This window comes from Gadus chalcogrammus, chromosome 16, assembly GCF_026213295.1.
Source record: "Gadus chalcogrammus isolate NIFS_2021 chromosome 16, NIFS_Gcha_1.0, whole genome shotgun sequence".
Taxonomy (NCBI): Eukaryota; Metazoa; Chordata; class Actinopteri; order Gadiformes; family Gadidae; genus Gadus; species Gadus chalcogrammus.
Window position 1 is genome coordinate 4,640,042 of NC_079427.1, and position 22,287 is coordinate 4,662,328.

Consider the following 22,287-nt stretch of genomic DNA (forward strand, 5'->3'; position numbering starts at 1 on the left):
TGTTCAGCATGTTCTACATTCTAATCCCAATTGAATGCAACTTTTTCCTTTTGTTTTTGGTTTGCTAAAAATGCTGTCTTATTTAATTGTGATGTGTAGATTATTATAAACAGACAGATATACATGCGCACACTTGCAGACAAAGACATGCACACCCTCAATTCAGCAGGAAAGAGCAGAGAGGGAAAAATGTTATTTTAGAGTTTTATTTTGGTTACCATTTGAATTGAATTGACAATTGTTATTTTTATTAGTGATAAATATTCTAATTGTGGGTTTAAGTGTTCATACAAATAAGCTTGCATGATGGCGTGTGTGTGAGTGAGTGCTTATGTGCTGTTGGCAGCACTGCACTTGATGTGAAGGGGTTCATGTTGGAGGGTGACTCACGCCACTGTTAGACTCACGCTGTGCGAGTTTAGCAGGATTAGGAGCAGGGAAGATTTGTATGAAGTAATAAGCTACTCGGAACCATGATACCATACCAACAGAGGTACCTGATTCAGCTCCAGTGGCTTTCCTTAATTATTGTATCTACGAGGAGCCCTCATGTAGTCCTTCATAACCCCAACGCTAACTCATTACAGCCATGATTTGCAGCGAAAGAGATCTGATCAAATCGGCACACGCCACACGATGCAGGCAGGAGTTAAAAATACTCTACTCTGTTCACATTGAGATTTATCTTGAGAAAACACCAGACAGTATGCACTTTGTTTATTTCTCTATGAAGCACTGTGCATATTTTTTTGTCATTTTGAAACATTTCAGTGATAAATCGTCCTAGACTGCACTTTCTGAGAAGTTTTGACGCTGGGGAATTTATATTAAGGTATTATTAATTTGAATTGTTTAAAAAGAGCATATGACTCATATTATTTAATCATGTAGATGGTACACCTATAGCAGGCCTATTCTTGCACAGATACTTTTGATTGGTTACTTAGACGCTGATTGGTTTACCATTCCCCGGACACCGATGTTATTAGAAGACCCAGGTGGCTTTGTAAATTCACAGACACTGAAACAAACGGCCTTCATCTTTTTCAATGATCTCTTATCTCTCCCTGTGTCTTTCTCTTACACACACACACACACAGTAACACACACGCACACAGGCGCAAATACTCTGAAGCTAAGAGTTTGGTCTCTGCAAACTTCATCGCACCTTCCGTGTAACCCTAATTCAGTCGTGTGAAAGTAAAGCTGCTTTGGCAATTTTCCCGTTCCCATTTACACAGATGTGTGAAAAGGCTGAGAGAGCCACAGTGAGAGGGGGGGGGGGGGGGGGATAGGGGACGGACCACGAGAGAGAGAGAGGAGAAAAGAGAAAGATGGAGAATACATTGAAATGGATAAACGACATGGAGTCTGAGTGCTGCTAGTCTTTGCTCACTGAGATAACGGAGTAGGCCACAGCCCAAGCTTACTGTGCCTCTTAATGCTAAACACGGAGGCCTCAATACAATTGATCTATATTGTTGTGGTCTGTCCATTCTGTCCAGATGTGTGTACGAGTGTCCTTCCGTACAGATGAAGAAGAGTTAGTGCTGTCTGTATTCAGCTATGCCCTCACATGTTTGGGCTGCAGTGTTTGGATGAATCTGGTTTTCACTAGTAACTTGTCGTATGCCCCAATCATCAAACCCTAATATATAATACCCTAAAATAAACTGGATCTGTGATGCACCGTCACTGATTTTGTATTGTTTTAATTGCACCTTTAACGATAACAGCCCGCACCTCCGGACTCTCTTCACGTCAAACATGAGGAAGAACTTTCTGCAGTGATTTCCGTCCGGGCGTGGGGAGATGGTGGAGGTTTGAGAGTCCTTGAACACAGAGCTTGCCAAAAGCACCTGCTTCCAAATGGTATGGTATGGTATGTAATGGTTAGGCTTATGTATAGACAACTATTAGGCCAATATAATAAATTGGCCTAGTCATTTAATTTGTCAAATTGTTAATTAAATGTGACACCCTTCCAAATGGTCTTGCTAATCCATGTCACCTAGTTCACAAACCGGGACACAAATATTACAATTCAATAGGTAAATGAACAATATTTAAACTATGATCTCATCATGCTATGACCAACATCACATCACCTATAATCTGCATAATAAGACGTTGTGCCTTATCACTTCAAATGATAAGGCCTAGCTTTTGAAATGGGTTATCGTTCAGGGAATAAAGGCCTGAGTTAAGGCTGGTTTATGCTCGGTTACGTAAGCGTAAGCGCAAGCGCAAGAGGCCCTTGCGCGCCCTTGCGCCCCCCTTGCGCGACTTCTCACGTCTTGCGTGCGTCGGGCGATTTTTCTAGACTTGCGTCATTTCTTACGTAAGCTTTTACGCGAGCCGCCCAGCCTGCAAGGCTGTGATTGGTTTGCTGGTCTGGTTACTACTTCCTGTCTGGAGTATCACCCGGCAGGCTCATATACAAAAGCATTAACCTGAAGTGAAGTTAACTTTGCTGCCAACACATTATGTCGTTTTAAAATGTAGAGAGATATGCACATTTATACAACCCCAATGATCAACAACTTCATCACCCCTGTTCCTCTGTCTGTTGCCATCATTCACTGTGTATGGGGAGAACACGATCTGGCACATAAACAAACCAACGACTCCCACAGACAAAGACGTCATTCTCGAGGTCGTCTTCAACGAAAAACTTTCCTCCACATATTACTCCACCTACTGTTCTGGCGGTAAGTTGCTCGGCAACACGCGCAACCTAAAAGGGAGCATGAATTGCTTTGAGTAAATTTTGCGCAACTACGTAACACCAACGCTGAAGCATGCAGCCGCCTTTAATTATTGACTCACTAAAAGCTGGTTTATGGTTTAAGGCTGCAGGATGATAGTGTTGTTCACGCGGACTGGTAGGCCTACTTTGTTAACCAACGAGACTCCTCATTCGGGTGCTTCGTCAAACGCGGCTGTTGTAGGCAGGCCTACCTTTGTGGAGCTGAAGCATGCTCCAATAAACTTCGAAACCTTAAAAACTTGACAATCGTTGACCCAAATACTTTGATCGTTTTGCCCTCAAGGTTTTAAGCTTGATTATCTGACCCCGGCCCTGAGCTGAAATTGGTTACTTTCGTGCAGTCAGTGACCCGCATGGGAGTGAGTTTAGGAGAGGAGTGTGAAGCGAACGTGAAACTGCCACAATAAATCGGCACTCTCCTCCACCTGAGCCATGATTTCACCCCCTTATATTGTATAGCCGTCACAAATGTAATTTCCATTCTGTTCAAGCACAACTGATTCAATTTTATTGAATCATAATTCGCTAGGCAGTTAAAGGTAAATTACATACTGAATTATCCATTCCTGCCCTTCCAAATCGAGGCAGTTGGTTGGCGGTAAGGGGTCGTTAGACTGACTTCCCCTTCTTCATTGAGGGGGCTCGTAGGAGAACAGTTGAATGACCATAGCCTGTCTTAGGTTTTCAAAGGAAAATTGACACTCGAGCACGAGTTTCCCTTCATTCTGTTTTTTAAAAGTTCACGACCATCTCTGCATGAATAGCCGAAGAAACGTCTATTTATCTATTTAAACAAATGTATCTGTTTAAACAAAGGTGCTGTGTTCTTTTTCTCTCTCTCTCTCTCTCTCTCTCTCTCTCTCTCTCTCTCTCTCTCTCTCTCTCTCTCTCACTCTCACTCTCACTCTCACTCTCACTGTCTCTCTCTCACTCTCTCTGTCTAAGCTAGTGTGAACTGAGTTGAAGAAGCGCTTACAAAAAAAAGAACTGAGAGCATTTTCTAGAGGTTGGATAAGGATTGCTCTGGACAGGGGTTTAATTCTTCTTTCAGAAGGCATTGAAGACGGTCACCGCATGCTGGTAGACACTGCCGTCTGCCGGTGGAAAACTATCTTTACAAGTTAAATCAGTCCTCGTAAAAAAGTTCAGTTGGTATGGATAGACCTCAGTCGGGTACGCCCTTATTCTAGCAGCCAAATCGAAATACACACGGCGCGCCCAAGGCGGACAACCGCTCAAGTCATTTGACTTAAGGTAAGCAACACATCTTCCAGAGCAACACCAGTCACTGAAATGTTTTTCCAGTTTCAAGTGATTTCCACTTGTAGCAATTTGAAGCATCGCATATGTGAATGATTCAAATAAGCGTTATGGCCGAGAGAGACGGCGGGACCAACAGTGACATGAGTTTAGCAGCGAGGGGAGAACCAGTGGGCGGGTCATCCGATAGAAGGATATTCGTTTCGTGCTAATGTTGTGGATATTGCTTTGTGGTATTATTTGACAGAACTCCATATTTATCTTCTTGTTGTTCTTCTTATTTTCACGCTCTTATTCTCCGCGCTTCAGAGATTATTAACTGGCATATTTAAGCTCGTAGGTTGTAAGGGACCGGAAATTGCGTTCATGTAAACCAGGATAACGCTACAATTCAGATCCTCTACGCCTTCCAGCCAACGCAACACCGTCAAGAGCGCGCACTGTCCAAACCGCACATGGTTTGCTGATGCAATCACGCTTTCCCAAGGGTTACCATTAGGACGCACTACTCGCTCCTAGTGCCCCATTCGTAACTTTTTAGTGACATTTAATCCATGACTCAAAGTGTCAGACTAATTTTGGCATGGGGTGCGAAACGTTTCCTTTTGTGGGCGACCTTCCCCCGCCGTCGCTGTCTTATCATTGACCCTCCAAGAAACCATAGCGAAAGGTGCATTTCAAATAGCCTGGTGCTTATTTCTTTTGAAATTTAGAAGCGTTTGCTATTAAATATAATTGAAAGTTGTCTTATTTAAGTAGTAAGTCACCTTGCATGTCAAATGGACAATTGGAACATAGCCTTAGTATGTCTAAATGTAATGGGAAGTAAAGTTATATTAGTAATTAAAATAATGGTAATAACCAATAGTCAAATAAAAGATAAGTACGAAATGACTGTGTTTACATATACAAATACAATTGGCTACACCTGTAAACCATCCCCGTCAAATCGAATTTGTTATATTATTAATGCTTTAATATTGCCTATTCTTATGAACAATCATTCTAAAACGCTCACCATGTAGTATCTGACATTTATATCGAAACACACATCGTTTTTTTTGTTGGACTGCATTACATGAATGCATGATATCTGTGTGTGTGTGTGTGTGTGTGTGTGTGTGTGTGTGTGTGTGTGTGTGTGTGTGTGTGTGTGTGTGTGTGTGTGTGTGTGTGTGTGTGTGTGTGTGTGTGTGTGTGTGTGTGTGTCCGTGCGGCCCTCAAGTCACTCTAATACCCCTGAAAGGTACAAGATTCAATAAACAGTACATCGAGGCCTGTATGGCTTCCTGGAGAGCCTGGTGTGTATTTCTATCCTTCAGGTCCTTCTGGCTGAATGCCAGACTAAACATGGTCTTTGTCTTTGCCGCTAACCCTTTGAGTGCAACAACGCAGCATTTATGGAACATTTCCCACATATAATACCGTGCTATCTTAAAAGCTGACAATGCCACATAAAGAAGGCTACAAATGTCAGGATAGTGGTTATGGTGTTTGACACCCAGCCCAAAGGTATTGGGTTGGATAATCCACTGTATACAGCCTAACCTGTATGAATCCCTCAACTACAATGCCCTAACCCCTATACATAGAAAAATAATGACTTGTGATATAGTGCGTTACATAGTGCTTGATTATGTGATCAAGCACAAAGTTTTAAAAAAGTAGGATAAGATATAAATATGGACTCAAATTGCCTTCCGTGGGTTAAACGCATGCTATTGGAATTCACTCCCCTCCCACATCAAAGTCTCTCCAACCCTCTCTTCTTTCAAATCTGCCCTCAAAACATACCTTTTCACACTAGCCTTCCCCACCTAACTCCCACCTTATTCTTCATGTTTAACCTCTGTTTTTCTTTTATTCCTAGTCTGTCTTACATCGTTTTGATAGGGCAATATGTAAAGCGTCTTAGAGTACCATATTAAGCACTATATAAATTTTAATTATTATTATTATTTATTATTATTGTATGAGTAATCAGTTGTTGACCATTTTTGGTTACCATGTTATGTCATCAAACACTCTGGATGACCCCTGAGGGTGAGGTCATTGGAGTTGTATTCCAAGTTCATCGCCCATCTATTCCCACCGGGCGTTTTTTTTTTGTCACAAGTGACCGACGGGCGTTCTGATTGGACGAGAGGGGGGCAGGCATCGACCCGGCCCACCCAGCTATTTTAGCACCCTTGCGTGTCACGCTTTAAGCTATCTCCGTTTGATCCAAAAAAAGGGGTGGGGGTGGTGGTTGGGGGAGAATATTTCCCAGTTGCCCAACGCCACAAGGCCGTTGTGTTCCGATGTGACATAGTCGTGTCATGGTACTAAACATTATAAACACGAGCCGTCTCATGGGGCCACAAGTGACCCGAGTCTTTACCCTTGGCAAGGCGCACTGTCTAGATATTGGCAAGCCATAGGTGAAGACAGAGCTCTGCAAGTGTGGACTGTTGACTGCTGGTTGGTTCTGGGGGTCAAGTCAAGTTGATTTGCGTAGCCCTAAACTACAGTTACAGTCTCAAAGGGCAGCTCTGTCCACGACACCCCTCGTACCCTAACCCCCCAAAAGGGGAAGGGAACAACTCCCTTGAAGGTCCAGCTGCTTAGATTCGAGAAATGTAAAGAAGTGAGAGCTGAGAAACATGCAAGAGAGGACTTAAAAAAAAAACTAAACAGTTCAACTCCCGCCATCTCTGCTCCCTCCCTCTTTCTGTTTCACTGCCACCATGGAGAAGTGTTTGCCTGGCTATTGCCAGACCAAGCTCAATCGTACATTGCACGTTGGTCTGGGGCAGCTACCGTCATTTTCTTCAGCACAACGGGTGTGATCAACGGGCCTAGTTCAAATGACTCGGTACGCAATTGGCTGCTTGCAATCGCTTCTCTGTCGTCATTGTATTAAAACAGCCAATAGCGCGCCAAGGGGAAAAGCCAGCTTGCCAATTGGCTCCCGCAAAAATGTATCGGAAGCAGAAAGAAATGTATTGCTCTTCTCAAACCCCTTCTGCAGGGCAAACTCAAATCGCCGGCAGAATGGGCAGGGCTACCCAGTCTAGAGAAGTGTCCTGATTGCTCAGTCAACTGTAAACTGATCATCTCACATTACAAAACAAATAAGCTCAAATATTGGCTCTGAAATTGTATTAACAGACCCTTCTAATCATCAAGGAAGAAACCTTTAAAGGTCCCATGGCATGCTACTTTATGGATGCTTTAATATAGATATTAGTGGGCCCCTAACACAGTATTTGAAGACGTTCCCGAAATACAGCCGTTGGGCAGAGATACAGCCACTACGAGCCAGTCGCACATTGAGCTTTCCCCAAATGCGCTGTTTCATTGTCTGTAGCTTTAATTCAAATGAGGAGGAGAGAGGCGGGTCAAGGAGGAGGGTGGGGGTGTGGCCCTGAGCACACAGCCTTTGGCCGTGGTCTGTAATATTCTAGAACATTCCGGGTGCTCCGGCGGGAGTCCTGAAGCTCTTTAACTAAATAATATCAAATTATACATAGATATCTATATACTATAATACATAATATCACGGCCAAAAGCTGTGCGCTTCCAGACGATATTATGACTCTCAAACGACTGCGTCGGGTTCTCCAACATCTCTGGTTCTTCCCCGTCCACATCAATCTGAAATAGACTGAACCAAGACCTGGAGGAGAAAGGGATTTTTGCCCCCGATTGTCTCCCGCTTGAGCCCCTCTTCTCTCTGCCGAGGGACCACCGCCTCGGCAGCGGGAAGCAGGGCTCAAGCGGGAGACAAACGCTGGCAACAATCCCTTTCTCCTCCATGTTGAGGTTCATGTACTTCAGGGAGTCAAAGCCAAAATTCCTTTCCCCCAATTCCTTCTCAACCATTGCTGAGATAACCTACGAGTCTCGTTGTGGAAAAACCAGAGACGAGAGTCCGAAGTGTTATGTGCCATAACACCAACAGCAGAACGGTTATCCAAATAACAAAGAAGTGTACAACACTTGCATTACATTGTGTGTAATCAAACACACACACACACATATGGCGCTCGCGCACGGTTGTAGCTCATTGTCTCATTGGCAGGCCAAATTCTCTGGGCGGGCAAGGCATAGGAAGGGGAGGTAACTTGGCCCCTTATGACGACATATGGGGCCATATTCCAAATCAGCGCGCCTGCTTCCATTTTTACAAAGGCGAGCAGGATACCTTGTGCTCGTTTTACACCGAACGCAAGTTTTAACCACTGGGGGACAATAGGCAGGCTAGGGGAACTTATATTAATGTTAGAAAACCTTGGATTTTCATGCCATGGGACCTTTAAGTTTCTGTATTGTTCTTGAAGAGGCGTACCGTACGTCCCAGCCTGGTGAAACCTCCTCTGTGGCAAGAGATACAGGCTTCCCAAACACGGCTGACGAAAACAGCTGTGGTGTGATAAGGACAGACAGTTGGCCTTGACGAGGACCACTCTACTGGGTTGTATCAAATACTATACACAGCTATATCTACAGCCTTGTTATCCATGCAAAGGACTTTGAATCTTTCATTGGTTCGGATGGAGAAACTTACTGGTCTTTGGAATGTGGGTGTGTGGGTGGGTGTTGGTCTGGCGTAACGTTTTCAAACTGGTTTGATGATTACTCAAAACACCCAGCCAGAACAGTACAATTCTTGGAATTTTTTTTTACTGTTTTCTTCTGATCATCCTAAGAGAAAGGTGAGTCATATGATAACGTTGCCTACTGAGCTGGACTCCTCCGTTTTGCAGATCCATCACACATTCACTTTGTCCGCCATGGCTTCTGTTGTGATTAATTGGCCTCATTTTTAATCATCTTTCCTAATTGTAAATCCAAACACTGTGTACTTGGCTGTGTAGCTCTGTGTTTAGCAACAACAGAAGTTTATCATATTAGCAATGCTTACATCAGTAATTTTTTACTTTTCATTTGCCAGAATATCAAATAATAACCAATGCCGGTGCAATTCGTTTTGCTGCACTGGTAAGCTAAAAAAAACCCTCCCAACCTCTTCGTGAAGCTGTTTGTGTTTATGCTGGCGTGTGTGTGTGTGTGGAACGCGTGTCTGGCAGTGACCCAGGGCTGGCGTAGTTACTGCCGGTTCCCACACCATGTGACCACGTGAGGTGTCAGCCTGCTATTTGTTAGCGGGGGTACATGCCTCCGAGGGTCCTTTTTCTAACCCTGGGTCAGACCCCCTGCCGCTAGACCCGGCCCTCAGCCTCTATTAAACATCCTCACTCACGTTGGCACCACGTTAGTGTATGAGGAACGCCGGTGGAGCGAACAGCGAGGGCTCGTACACACGGGGACGACGAGGAATTGTTTGTATAGTTGAGGAGGAAACAGTACGTGAGTGTGAGTACATAACCTGCTGGGGCCGTTTGTTTGTTGTTCTTTTATATACACGGTGTGTGCTTAGTTATTGGAGTACCAGTGAGACTTCAACCAGTACAATCTTTTATTATGTATCATTTTTTATGCACTTATATTTGTTACTTTAATATTAGTTTTATTTTACCTTCTTTTTTTTTACCTAAAATAATTAATTAGTTTTTCAAATCATCCATCACTGGTGGAAGAAGCTCCGAAACTGGGCTGCTCTTTGAATGATAGATATTGAATTTGATCTCCATTATTATAATAAAGTCTTCATTTTAATGTCATGTCTTTATTATAATTGAATTAGTTTTCATTCTAAATGAACAGCTTATTTATTTATGAGCTGATGAGATATTTTCCATATTATTGCAGACTTATATAACCACAGAAGTGCAGTCTATCATTGTCTATGATGTATTGTTTGTTTATATATATTACTTATTTTATGTATGTTCAGTTATTGTTCAGCCTTGACCAGAGCATTTGTGATATGAAGAAAATCTCACATGAAGTATTCAGAATTGATGTATTCCATGTATTACCAGTATAATAATAGTTTTATAGTCGGCACTTTCTTAAATCAACAATTTATATCTTGCGTCATTTTCTTTCAGAAGTAGTCTAGCATCTACCAGCTGCTTGTTAAATGAATATGCTTATATATATCTATATATCTATATATATGCTAAATTGTTGGCCTCATTTATGGTCTTCAATAAAGATTTAGTCAGTGGAAGGTGCCGATTCTGTGCCGTCTTGTTTAATATTTGAGAGAGCCTGTGTGTTTAACGGTGGGGGGGCTATGCGCGTTGCTCCTGCACCCTTCAGCACAACGTCCTATAATAGCAAAACCAAAATAAATTGCGTTGACAACGTGAACCTGTCTGTCTGCCCTTCCCCGGGTGATAAAAAAGCCAATAATCCTGTTGTTACTCATCTTCTTGCCTTGTTTTTATAGACGCCACTCCTTAAAGACCCGCCAGGGAGTGAAGGATCGCAGCTCTGCTCACAAAGAACCTGGAGCTCCCTAAGACCTGGGTCCTCGTGTAGTTCTGGTTCTGCTTCAAGGTGATCTTGCCCGCGCTAGGTCACCGGTCGGATCTCGGGAAGAACATAAAGACTTCAGAGCTGTCAAATTCTTTGGTACTCTCTTGAGTCTCTTCCGACTTAGGTTGCCTCAGATACTTCTGAATGCCCGGATACTAAACAGTTCCAAATACTACTTTGCAACTTGAGAAGATAATAATAATAATAATAATAATAATAATAATAATAATAATAATAATAATAATAATAATAATAATAATAATAATAATAATTAATAACAAAAATATATAAAAAAATAATAATAATATATTTAATTTGTAGAGCACTTTACATTCAGAAATCTTAGACTTAAAGGAAGACTTAGGAAATCGCGGAGACTTCGATCCCGCGAAGACTTTGGAACTCACAAAGACCTCGCAAAAAAAGACTTCAGTTGAGATCTTTGTGTCAAAGGGCATCTTCGCTCCGCAGCGTTTTAGGAAGAGGAAGGGAGTGAGTGCCGAGATGCTTCTGGCCGCGTTGAGGGGCATCGGCAAGCAGCTCCTGAGGGTCAAGGTGGTGGACTGCAACGCCGAGGACAGCCGCCTGGCCCGATGCCTCAACACCTTCGACCTGGTGGCCCTGGGCGTGGGCAGCACGCTGGGCGCCGGCGTCTACGTGCTGGCGGGCGCCGTGGCGCGAGACAACTCGGGACCGGCCATCGTCCTGTCCTTCCTCATCGCCGCCATGGCGTCCGTCCTGGCCGGCTTGTGCTACGCCGAGTTCGGCGCTCGAGTCCCCAAGACGGGCTCCGCCTACCTGTACAGCTACGTGACGGTCGGGGAGCTCTGGGCCTTCATCACAGGCTGGAACCTCATCTTGTCCTACATCATCGGTGAGCGTCCGCTCTGAGGGTGGAACCCCCTTACGTCCAGCCCTACCTCTGGGGAAATTGTGTTATCGCCGAAGCTGTGTCTGATTGGCTGAAGTTTTTTATTTCATCAGTATGAAACACAATCTATTTTTGCCTTTTTCTAACAATCATACGATCAATCCGTCTGTATTCATATTCATATTCAAGACAAAGACCGTTTTACATATTTTCCATTAGTTAGAAATGAAAACTGTTGGTATCGGGATATCTTTTGGCGCCCCAGACCGGATATTTAAAGTTTCCTATGTTGTTATTTGTCAACAGGAACTTCTAGCGTGGCCAGAGCGTGGAGTGCCACGTTCGACGAGCTGATTGGCCGACACATCGGGGACTTCTGCAAGCTCTACATGCCGATGAACGCCCCAGGGATCCTGGCCGATTACCCAGACATCTTCGCTGTTTTCATCATCATCATCCTCACAGGTGGGAAACGCACGCAAGGATGTCATGTCTTTTAAAAGTATTGAAATAAAACACGATGTCCCTTGTTCTTTCATCACTGATATGATCAGTGTATCTTTATTTCTATAATGAGGGATAGGGCCAGGATAGTCTCTGTGTTAGGGGGGTTAAGTCTCAGCCAAAGGGTTCTGTGTTTGAACCTCAATGTCTGCAATCTACCGTCATCCTGTCAGATGACAGATTCCCCATTACCCCTACCTGCTCCTTAATGATCAACAAAGACATTGTTGATCTGACAATGTCGACTGTTGAATGGTAAACACTGTATTCCACTGTGTATTTTGTGTTGAATATCTTTATTATACCATTGCACATTGATAATGCATACATTATCCATTATATTATGGCCATATTCACCACTGTACTCCAAGGATACTGTCTGGAAGTTAACATCAGTATTAATCAGTTCTTTATGTTTAATGTAATTCAATGTAAGGCTTTTTTCTGATATGCAGGACTGCTGGCGTTTGGGGTGAAGGAGTCGGCGATGGTGACCAAGGTGTTCACCTGTGTGAACATACTGGTGCTGCTGTTCGTGGTCATCTCTGGTCTGGTGAAGGGGTCCGTGAAGAACTGGCAGGTGGACCCCTATGAGGTCCTCAACAGCAGCACCGGCCTCAAGTAGGGGACACGCACACACACACACACACACACACACACACACACACACACACACACACACACACACACACACACACACACACACACACACACACACACACACACACACACACACACACACACACACACACACACACACACACACACACACACACGTAATCACTATGATAGCGGGAAAACTTAGGATTGGTCAGTGTTCACAAAATGAAACTTGCATTATGACTGCTTATGGCTCCCTCCCTTTTGCCCAAACCTCCTTCCCATTCTTGCTCTATTTTCTTTCTCCTTTCCCTCTCTCATTCTATCTTTCCGTCTCTCTTCCCCATGTCCTCCCCCCCCTCTTTCCATCTCACTTCCCCTGTCATAATAATATCACAGTGTTTCCATATCGGCCTGTATTCATTGCTGTGGGACACAGCTATTATTACAGGGGATGGGATAACAAAGTAGTCCATCTCCCACCCGCAGTTCTTCTTAAACCCGGGCCGTCTCCCCTTGTCTCTCAGCGTGTCCGACCTGCTGCCGCTGAAGGAGAGCCTGGGTCAGGGGGGCTTCATGCCCTTTGGGTTCACCGGGGTTCTGTCCGGCGCGGCCACCTGCTTCTACGCCTTCATCGGCTTCGACTGCATCGCCACCACAGGTGAGCTGTTGGGCGGCGCACCTGGGGGAGGAATGCAGGCGCGCGTGTTGACACGCCGCGTTTAATTTGCAATCCAACATCCGTCAGTGATACCAGGCACTTGTGGTTAATCCTTGGTTGATCTCTTCAGCAGGCTGTCAATTATAGAGCAATAAATTATAGATTTACCATTTCGGTTTGGGGTGCAAGGCGGTCGCTCATTAGCAACTTGATACTTTAAGGACGCACCGCACACGGTCATAGACATTTGAACACCATTCCCAGTAAAGGTCAATGAAGACCGCTTCTCCCAAAGAGGAGACGAGATGCAGGAAGGAATTGACGAACTAACTATGAGGTCACCATTCATCATCATCACTTTCAGCCCATTGCCTATGGATCAGAGTCTGATCCAGAGAGAGTCTCTCTCTCTCTTGCTCTCTCTCTCTATCTCTCTCTCTCTCTCTCTCTCTCTCTCTCTCTCTCGCTCTTAATGGGCCATCTTGGCACGGGTATTGTGAATTCTCCTTTCCAAAGGGAGGCCAGTCGAGTGTGGGACTAAGACCCGCTGTGTCTCTCCGTCCCAGGGGAGGAGGTGAAGAACCCGCAGCGGGCCATCCCCATCGGCATCGTGTCCTCGCTGCTCATCTGCTTCGTGACGTACTTCTGCGTGTCGGCGGCCCTCACGCTCATGATGCCCTACTACCTGCTGGACGAGAGCAGCCCTCTGCCCGTGGCCTTCTCCTACGTGGGCTGGGCGGGCGCCAACTACGCTGTTGCCATCGGATCCCTGTGTGCCCTGTCCACCAGGTGAGCAGTGAGAGGCCCCCGGTCAGCGGGGGGGCCCCCCGGTCAGCAGGGGGGCCCCCCGGTCAGCAGGGGGGTGCCTGCGGGACTGTTGTTATAACAGGGTTCTGTTGAGATTGGGATTCGGTTGAAAAGCGCGATACGATGTTGTGGTTTCTTGTGCGGTCTTTCTTTGGTGGGGTTGGACTTGTGGGTTCAACGTTGTTGTTCGGGTTCTGCGGGGCCGTCTGGGTCTCCTCTGATTCTCCGGTTCACGTTTTTCTATCGTGGAAGCTAAGATTCCCGAAACTGTGATACAAATTGTCGCCCCTAGTAAGCAGCCATGTTTCATAGCATTGTTTTAAATGTCCGCTGTGAATGAATTAGAATATTTAATTTATATTCATTTTATACGATTTGTCAAAACCTGTGTTATATTTTAATTGATGATGTAGGAGTATAGAAATTAAATATGACACCATTTCATGTCATCATACTATCTAAACTATATTATTAATTCATGCCTGTGTATCTTGTCAAACCTGTGTACATAGTATATTACTCAAAATATGAAGAAATTAATGACTAAGGGCCATTGGTTTATGATCAAATTGTACCTAAATGAAAAGGTTAAACTGCCCTTGTGGAGTGGCGTTGTTAGGTCAACATTTGTGAGGCAATAATAAATGGGAACTTCGCCACATGGCAAACATGACATCAACGCACGCACGAGCCATGAAATAACCAACACGCATAACAAGCTAAAACGGCTAAATCGCTCCTTAACTTGAACTTAACTCCTTACCTTAATTAATCCTTTGTAAATGAGGATGCATAGTGAAGTACTGATTCATAAGACTCGACCAAGGTTATCTCACTTCCTGTGTCGTCCCCCCCGTCTAACGGCGTGACATCGACCTGCATGTCGGCATGCTTCTCTCTCTCACTTTCTTTCTGGCTCTCTCTCTCTCTCTCTCTCTCTCTCTCTCTCTCTCTCTCTCTCTCTCTCCCCCCCTTTCTCTCGTTCACCTCTCTGCCCTCTACCGTTCACTCTCTCTATTCCTCTCTCTCTCTCTCTCTCTCTCTCTCTCTCTCTCTCTCTCTCTCTCTCTCTCTCTCTCTCTCTCCCCCCCCTTTCTCTCGTTCACCTCTCTGCCCTCTACCGTTCACTCTCTCTATTCCTCTCTCTCTCTCTCTCTCTCTCTCTCTCTCTCTTACGCTCTCTCTCTCTCTCTCTCTCTCTCTCTCTCTCTCTCTCTCTCTCTCTCTCTCTCTCTCTCTCTCTCTCTATCTCTCTCTCTCTCTCTCTCTCTCTCTCTCTCCCCCCCTTTCTCGCGTTCACCTCTCTGCCCTCTACCGTTCACTCTCTCTATTCCTCTCTCTCTCTCTCTCTCTCTCTCTCTCTCTCTCTCTCTCTCTCTCTCTCTCTCTCCTCTCTCTCTCTCTCTCTCTCCCCCCCTTTCTCTCGTTCACCTCTCTGCCCTCTACCGTTCACTCTCTCTATTTCCTCTCTCTCTCTCTCTCTCTCTCTCTCTCTCTCTCTCTCTCTCTCTCTCTCTCTCTCTCTCTCTCTCTCTCTCTCTCTCTCTCTCTCTTACGCTCTCTCTCTCTCTCTCTCTCTCTCTCTCTCTCTCTCTCTCTCTCTCTCTCTCTCTCTCTATCTCTCTCTCTCTCTCTCTCCCCCCCTTTCTCGCGTTCACCTCTCTGCCCTCTACCGTTCACTCTCTCTATTCCTCTCTCTCTCCCCCCCCACCCCTCCAGTCTGCTGGGCTCGATGTTCCCCATGCCCAGGGTGATCTGGGCTATGGCTGAGGACGGCCTGCTCTTCAAGGGTCTGGCCCAGATCAGCAGCCGGACCAAAACACCCCTCATCGCCACCCTAGCTTCCGGCATCGTGGCAGGTGAGCCCTGAGCGTGCTAATGCTAATGGCTAATTCAAACAGGTAATCCGACCTGATAATGCTAACGGGTTACGCTAATGGCTTACGCTAACTGTGAATGGCTAACGCTAACTCGCCTCTGCATTGTCACAACACGCCTGTGCGCCGTCTCTCCCCCTAACTCCATGAACGAGGTCAGCTCTCTTTCCCGTCACGCACAAGAGTTCAACATCTGCCCTCAACCTACTCCCATACACGGGAGATAACTTTTTTATGTGGCATTTATTGTGCATATAAGTGGGAATCTATGACCTTACAATCCAATTCAATAATAACAACAAATCCGAAGAGATTAATTGGAAATGTATGATAATGCCCTTACTTTTTTAATCATCATAAAATATTTCCAATCACAATTAAATGTGTTTGATTAAATCCAACAAAAAAAACAACACCATTAAGTTTACTTTAGCCCTTCATTTACAAAGTAGATTAAAATAAAACGGTATTTAGTCTATTCAAAGCGCTGGCCTGACCAAAACGCTCACAGCGTTTGTGTGTGCGTGTGAGTGTGTGTACACAGAAACACACGGAGATTTGTCAGGACTCTTACTTCCCAGGCGTGCGTTTAGGGCCGTCGGTGAGGCCTTGTGTGGGTGGCCAGAGGTGGCGTGTATACACACACCATCTACATCTACATCTCCTTACTCCTTCCTTCTTTCCCTCCTTCCCCCCCCTTCCTTCCTTCCTTCCTTCCTTGGGCGTAGTCTCCTTGGCTCCATGTTCCCTCTGCCTCGTATTATCTATGCCATGGCTCGGGACGGCCTGCTCTTCTCCTTCCTGGCCCGTGTCAGCAAGCGCAAGACACCCCTGTTGGCCACCATGGCCGCCGGCGTCATGTCTGGTAGGTGGGCCTCGCACGGCGCCCTCTGGTGGAGAGGGTGGGGGGGGCGGGCGGTGGTCACGGAGGAGGAGGAGGAGTGACGGCGGAGTTCGGCATCTGCTGTGTGTTGTTGTTGGCATCTCCTTTCCGTCTCCTTCAAAAATGTGTTGATTTTTGCGGGTATGCTTTTCTTTGGTTTGCCCCGCTGCCTCCGTTGGGACGATGGAGCCAGCCTTGGCTGATCCATAGCTATACCTCTAGCTGCATCCCGGGATGGCCGAGGGGAGCGGTACCTGCTTTAACGCTGCAGTGTGCCCCCTCTGTTCAGGGCTCACGTCAGCACTTCATACTTTATGAAGCTGGCTTCTCTGTGCAGAAACTTTTATTGGAATACACTCTATCAATTTGTTCTGAGTCGAGTTGTCGATACAGTTCCAAGAGTTTCGACCACAGTTTTGCAAAAAATCGCTCCTGTGAATAAAGTTTGTTCGGAATGGACGACCGCATGAGGATGTGACGCGAGGGGAACGTCGAGGGAGTCTGTAGCTAACGCCAGGTCCTCTGCTCTGCTCCGGCTCCAGCTGTGATGGCCTTCCTGTTTGACCTGAAGGATCTGGTGGACCTCATGTCCATAGGAACCCTGCTGGCCTACACACTGGTGGCGGCCTGCGTGCTGGTGCTCAGGTGAGTGGACCTCCGCCCACACCCGGTCACACACACCCTCCTGGTACCTTTCTCTCTCTCTCACACACACACACACACACACACACACACACCTGGTTCCTTCAACCCACACACACACGCACGTAGCGTACTACACACACACACACACACACACACACACACACACACACACTGCTGGTTCCTTCAACACACACACACACACACAAACACACACCAACACACACACACACACACACACACACTGCTGGCTCCTTCAACACACACACACATACACCAACACACACACACACACACACACACACACACACATACACCAACACACACACACACACACACCAATACACACACACACACACACACATATACCAACACACACTCACACCTAGTGCCTTCAACACAACCCCCCACTTATAACACACCCACATCCAAAACATGCACACACACACACACACACACACACACACACACACACACACACACACACACACACACACACACACACCTGGTGTCTTTAACACTCGCACAAACCTGGTGTCTTGAACACACACACCAACCCGCAGAAGAGGTCAAAATGGATAAAAAATTATAACATGCATATCCATGCACAAGTGACCACTTGAAGAGGTGAAATGGCGTCTGCGTGGTTCCTAAGGCTAAGTGTGTGTGTGTGTGTGTGTGTGTGTGTGTGTGTGTGTGTGTGTGTGTGTGTGTGTGTGTGTGTGTGTGTGTGTGTGTGTGTGTGTGTGTGTGTGTGTGTGCGTGCGTGCGTGCGTGCGTGCGTGTAAGGTATCAACCGGAGCAGCCCAGCCGGGCCTACGAGGCGACCAACACCCAGGACGACATGTACGGGCTGGACCCGCAGGGCGAGGTGAGCGAGGGCTTCCTCCCGCGGACGGAGGAGCGCTTCACCCTGAGGAACCTCCTGTTCCCCACCAACACCGAGCCCACCGCGCTGTCCGGCTTCACCGTCAACGTCTGCACCAGCACCCTCGGTGAGGAGACACACACCTGGCTGTTCGTGGCTGTCTGTGTCGTCTGTCTTGTGTCATGAATACAGCCCTCACTCTGAATTATCACCGCTAGATTAGCCCCCGCTCTCGGTCCCTCTGTGTGTGTGTGTGTGTGTGTGTTTGTGTGTGTGTGTGTGTGTGTGTGTGTGTGTGTGTGTGTGTGTGTGTGTGTGTGTGTGTGTGTGTGTGTGTGTGTGTGTGTGTGTGTGTGTGTGTGTGTGTGTGTGTGTGTGTGTGTGCCTGTTTTTTTTATTTAAAAGCAGATGCTTGAGAGAGGGTAATTAGATCTCCCTTAAATTGTTGTTATTTATCGTGCCACGACACTACTGACTTAGCCAATGCTTTTATCCAAAGCGACTAATTTGGATACATGTCATTAAGTCGGAGGAACGATGCCATCATGCCGAACTCTGCATTTATCTTTGTGTGTGTGTGTGTGTGTGTGTGTGTGTGTGTGTGTGTGTGTGTGTGTGTGTGTGTGTGTGTGTGTGTGTGTGTGTGTGTGTTCTAGGTGTTCTGGTGTTAGTCTTCTGTGTTATTGCCGTACATGGAGGTTTCGCCAGCTGGTCTCTGTCGCTGCTGGGCATTATCTTCTTGCTGTGTCTCACCATCACCCTGATAGTGTGGAAGCAGGCACAGAGCAAGACCAAGCTAGCTTTTAAGGTTCGTCCCTGTTTTAAAGCGCTGATCAATGACTAACTATTCATTATTTATTTTTCACTTCGGAGAGGAATGATTACAATATAGAAATGTATAATATAGCACAAAGAAAGCATGAATCGATGTAGGACCTCTAGAGGGCGCTACCATCTCCATCAATGAACATTACACCCAAAATGTATTTTATTGGCTCATTTCCTCTTTTAGAAAACTCTGTATAAGTGGATGTATTTTGAATCCTTGTTTGGTTTGTCCGTTCTTGCTGATCCAGGTTCCATTCCTACCCTTCATCCCAGTGGCCAGCATGTTTATTAACATCTATCTAATGATGCAGCTCGACAAGGGAACCTGGCTTCGCTTCTCCATCTGGATGGTCTTAGGTAGCCATTTTATCCAGATATCTGTTTATCTGGGGGAGCTCCGGTGACTCAACGGGTAGAGCACGTCCCGTTGAGTCCTTACCGCAGCGACTCGGGTTTGATTCTTGCCCGTGGAATTTTGCTGCATGTCCTACCCTCCCTCTCCCATACCTGTCTATCTCACTCCATCATAAAAGCATTAAAAAATGCTAAATATCTGTTCATTTATCTCATTATTGGGCTGGCACATAAACAATCTATTCTCTTCCTGTTCTGTTTTGGTTTTCCCGCCAGTTTCCAAACGGAATGCTATCAGCTTGGTCGATATATATAATATTATCCTAGGTGTTGTTGGGGAGGTTAACCGTCTAACTGTTAGCGCGTCTCATCCGGGATGTTTTTCTGTCCCTCAGGGTTCGTCATCTACTTCAGCTACGGGATACGCAACAGTGCGGAGGCCGTGTTGACGAGAGCTAGCGGGGCCGGCTACAAACCGGCGTGCTCGCTCAGCGAACACCCCGTGTCCTTCGAGAAGGAGATGTTCCTCAACAACCGACCCCATGCCCCCGAAGACGACGACGACGAAGAAGATTCATGATTCTCAAGGTTTTGTTAATTGGCCTAGAAGTTGTGTTGCTAAGATGGAATTAGCATGGATCATGGAAAAGTTAATTAACACCTGACCTATTCAGAAGCACTAATTTAAACATTGGCAAAGCATTGAAATCGGTACTTTGTGCACTACTATGGCCCTCCTGATCAGTACAAAAATGCTTGAACATATGCCTTTTTATTACTAAAAATAACTAAATGGTTTGGTCGATTAGAAATTAATTGCAGTTTGCTAAAAAATGTATTCACAGACACTCTTTTCTCTGGAGTGCCTTTTACATGCAAACGGAACAAGCCTGTAAGGGGCACATTCAACTCTCCCACCGTCCTGTGTGTGGGCTCCGAATTCACCAACCTTAAATCCCAAAGTTTGTTTATATCTACAAAGTCGTTCAATCGTTCAAACAGGGCGCCCGCAAGGACCACATGACACCCGCAGGCCTGTTCTTAATAAGCACAACTCATTCTTGAACAACTCTTTCCCACCTTTTTTAAGTCATTGTTGATAATTATTGGGAGAAATCAGTAACATGATCAGTGTCTTCACATAGATGAGTATCATTAATAATAATATGTAACTAAAGGCAAGCTGAGCGAATTTGTTATTTCAGAAGAGTGTATAGAACTGGGTGCCCTTTGTTTGACTCGGTACCCGTGAAGTAGCTCTCAGGTTCAAAAAGGTTGGTGACCCCTGGTTTAGTATCTCACGCTTGTCAGCCACCAGGGGTTCATGGGTGCTTGTGTGTTTGTTCCTCCGAGGTCGGTTTCTGGAACTTGGTCTCTCCCAGGTGGCGTCGTAAAAAAACAACTGCCTCCCGGAGGAATTGTGACTCGGAAGACAGCTGGCGTCCATTTTTAAACCCAGTCAGCTGATCATGAGCTGAGTTTAACGATGCCATGCATGTCCATCGGGCTCCACATGTCGTATTAAAATAACATGCTCAACCGCAGGACACGGAACACAACACAAATTTGGCTAAAGAAAAACCTTTCTGATGACCATTCAGTCGGCTGGAACCATTTTTATATTCCGGTTCTAGTATGTTTTACTATTTAGTCAGTTAACAGACCCTTTGATGCAAAAGGAATAGCACAAGTTTTGGTGGATATCCATCATGAGTTCTCTGCAGCTGCCCTGTCATTTACCTGAATGTATTGCTTGCACTGTATATACAGTACGTTGTACCGAGCCGTAACTGGATCATGTTACTGAATGAGAAGATGTCAGCGAGAAGGCACTGTACATTGAAAGCGCACACGCAACTGGAATCGGTCATTGTTGGGAATCTCTGAGTAGTCCAACACAGGACTGTTGGTGCTTTGGTCAGTGGGCGTCAGAACCGGCTCATATATTATTATTAAATACTAAGCATCAAATGCACTATGATTCTATCCCCGGGTTTCGCCTATTGATCCGTGCCAAACGACGGTTGATATTAGATTGGGGCATTTTCTGTGTTCTCTGTTGATGAGCCAAAAGTGTTTGGGCTACTTGGATTTATTTGAAACTACAGAGGTGGTTTTTCAGATCAGAGTTAAGAGTTAATAAGTACCCTCAGTGGGTATTATAAATTAATGCAATCAAGGGTCGCCCTACATGTAATTGTAACCATTATTTCAGAAATGCTGTATATATTGTACATTTAAAATGCTTTTATTTGAATTCTTGCAGTTTGAGTCGAAAAATTGGGATATATAAGAAATGCTTTGGCCGTTTTTCTTGCTATTTATGTGTTCCTTTCATTATGCCTGTTTCTTTTGATCACAAAAAAGGCTGCTCATTCATAGCTAGAAATAATGGCTCATGGATAAATAGGCTATTTATAAGCTTATCGGTACACTAACCAAAGAATAGTTCTAGTCGATATGTCTTTCAGGTGCTTTTATCAGTCTATTTTGTTGTGTTTACTATGGGGCTGTTAAACAACACTTTTTTCCAGTGTAGTTTATCTAGTGGTGTTATTGAATGTATAAAGATTACCATAAAAGATACTGTATGATTTTTTAAACATCTGGGAGAAGTTTTCTATGATGTTTCAGGGAAACATTCAGCAAATGCATCTTCACGTCAAATGTGCAGCCAAAAAACTGCATCAACAGGATGGTTGTTCGTTTTATATCTGTTACAAGTTTCAAATCGTTTATCAGACTAACTGACATAGCCTACTGACATTGTTTTCATATTACGACAGATCTTATTTCATCCGTCCATTGTTGTTGAATTCTGTATCATCCTTTCAAAGCTTTCTGGTTACGATGTCTGTAAATAAATGTTACCATTTTAAAAGTTCTGTGTACATAAATTCTGATGTAATTTGACCATTTGTCACTAGATATTA

General features: G+C 45.2%; 1 protein-coding gene across 1 annotated transcript; it reads left to right on the top strand.

Annotated features, from left to right (window-relative positions):
- The first annotated feature begins 8,733 nt into the window (after positions 1–8,733).
- On the top strand, positions 8,734–22,248 carry LOC130405587 (high affinity cationic amino acid transporter 1-like). Its single transcript, XM_056610765.1, has 12 exons — positions 8,734–9,388; positions 10,371–11,333; positions 11,637–11,795; positions 12,290–12,455; positions 12,962–13,095; positions 13,662–13,884; positions 15,622–15,761; positions 17,205–17,307; positions 18,094–18,299; positions 18,829–18,980; positions 19,249–19,357; positions 19,750–22,248. The coding sequence occupies exons 2-12, from the start codon at positions 10,964–10,966 to the stop codon at positions 19,932–19,934; spliced, it is 1,947 nt and encodes a 648-aa protein (XP_056466740.1). The 5' UTR covers positions 8,734–9,388; positions 10,371–10,963; the 3' UTR covers positions 19,935–22,248.
- Positions 22,249–22,287: the final 39 nt, after the last annotated feature.

Excerpts from the sequence above, each read along its gene's own strand:
- LOC130405587 (XM_056610765.1), top strand. The coding sequence starts at position 10,964 with ATGCTTCTGGCCGCGTTGAGGGGCATCGGCAAGCAGCTCCTGAGGGTC. Across the intron at positions 11,796-12,289 it reads CATCATCATCATCCTCACAG|GACTGCTGGCGTTTGGGGTG; the intron begins GTGGGAAACGCA and ends TCTGATATGCAG. Across the intron at positions 13,096-13,661 it reads CGACTGCATCGCCACCACAG|GGGAGGAGGTGAAGAACCCG; the intron begins GTGAGCTGTTGG and ends TCTCCGTCCCAG.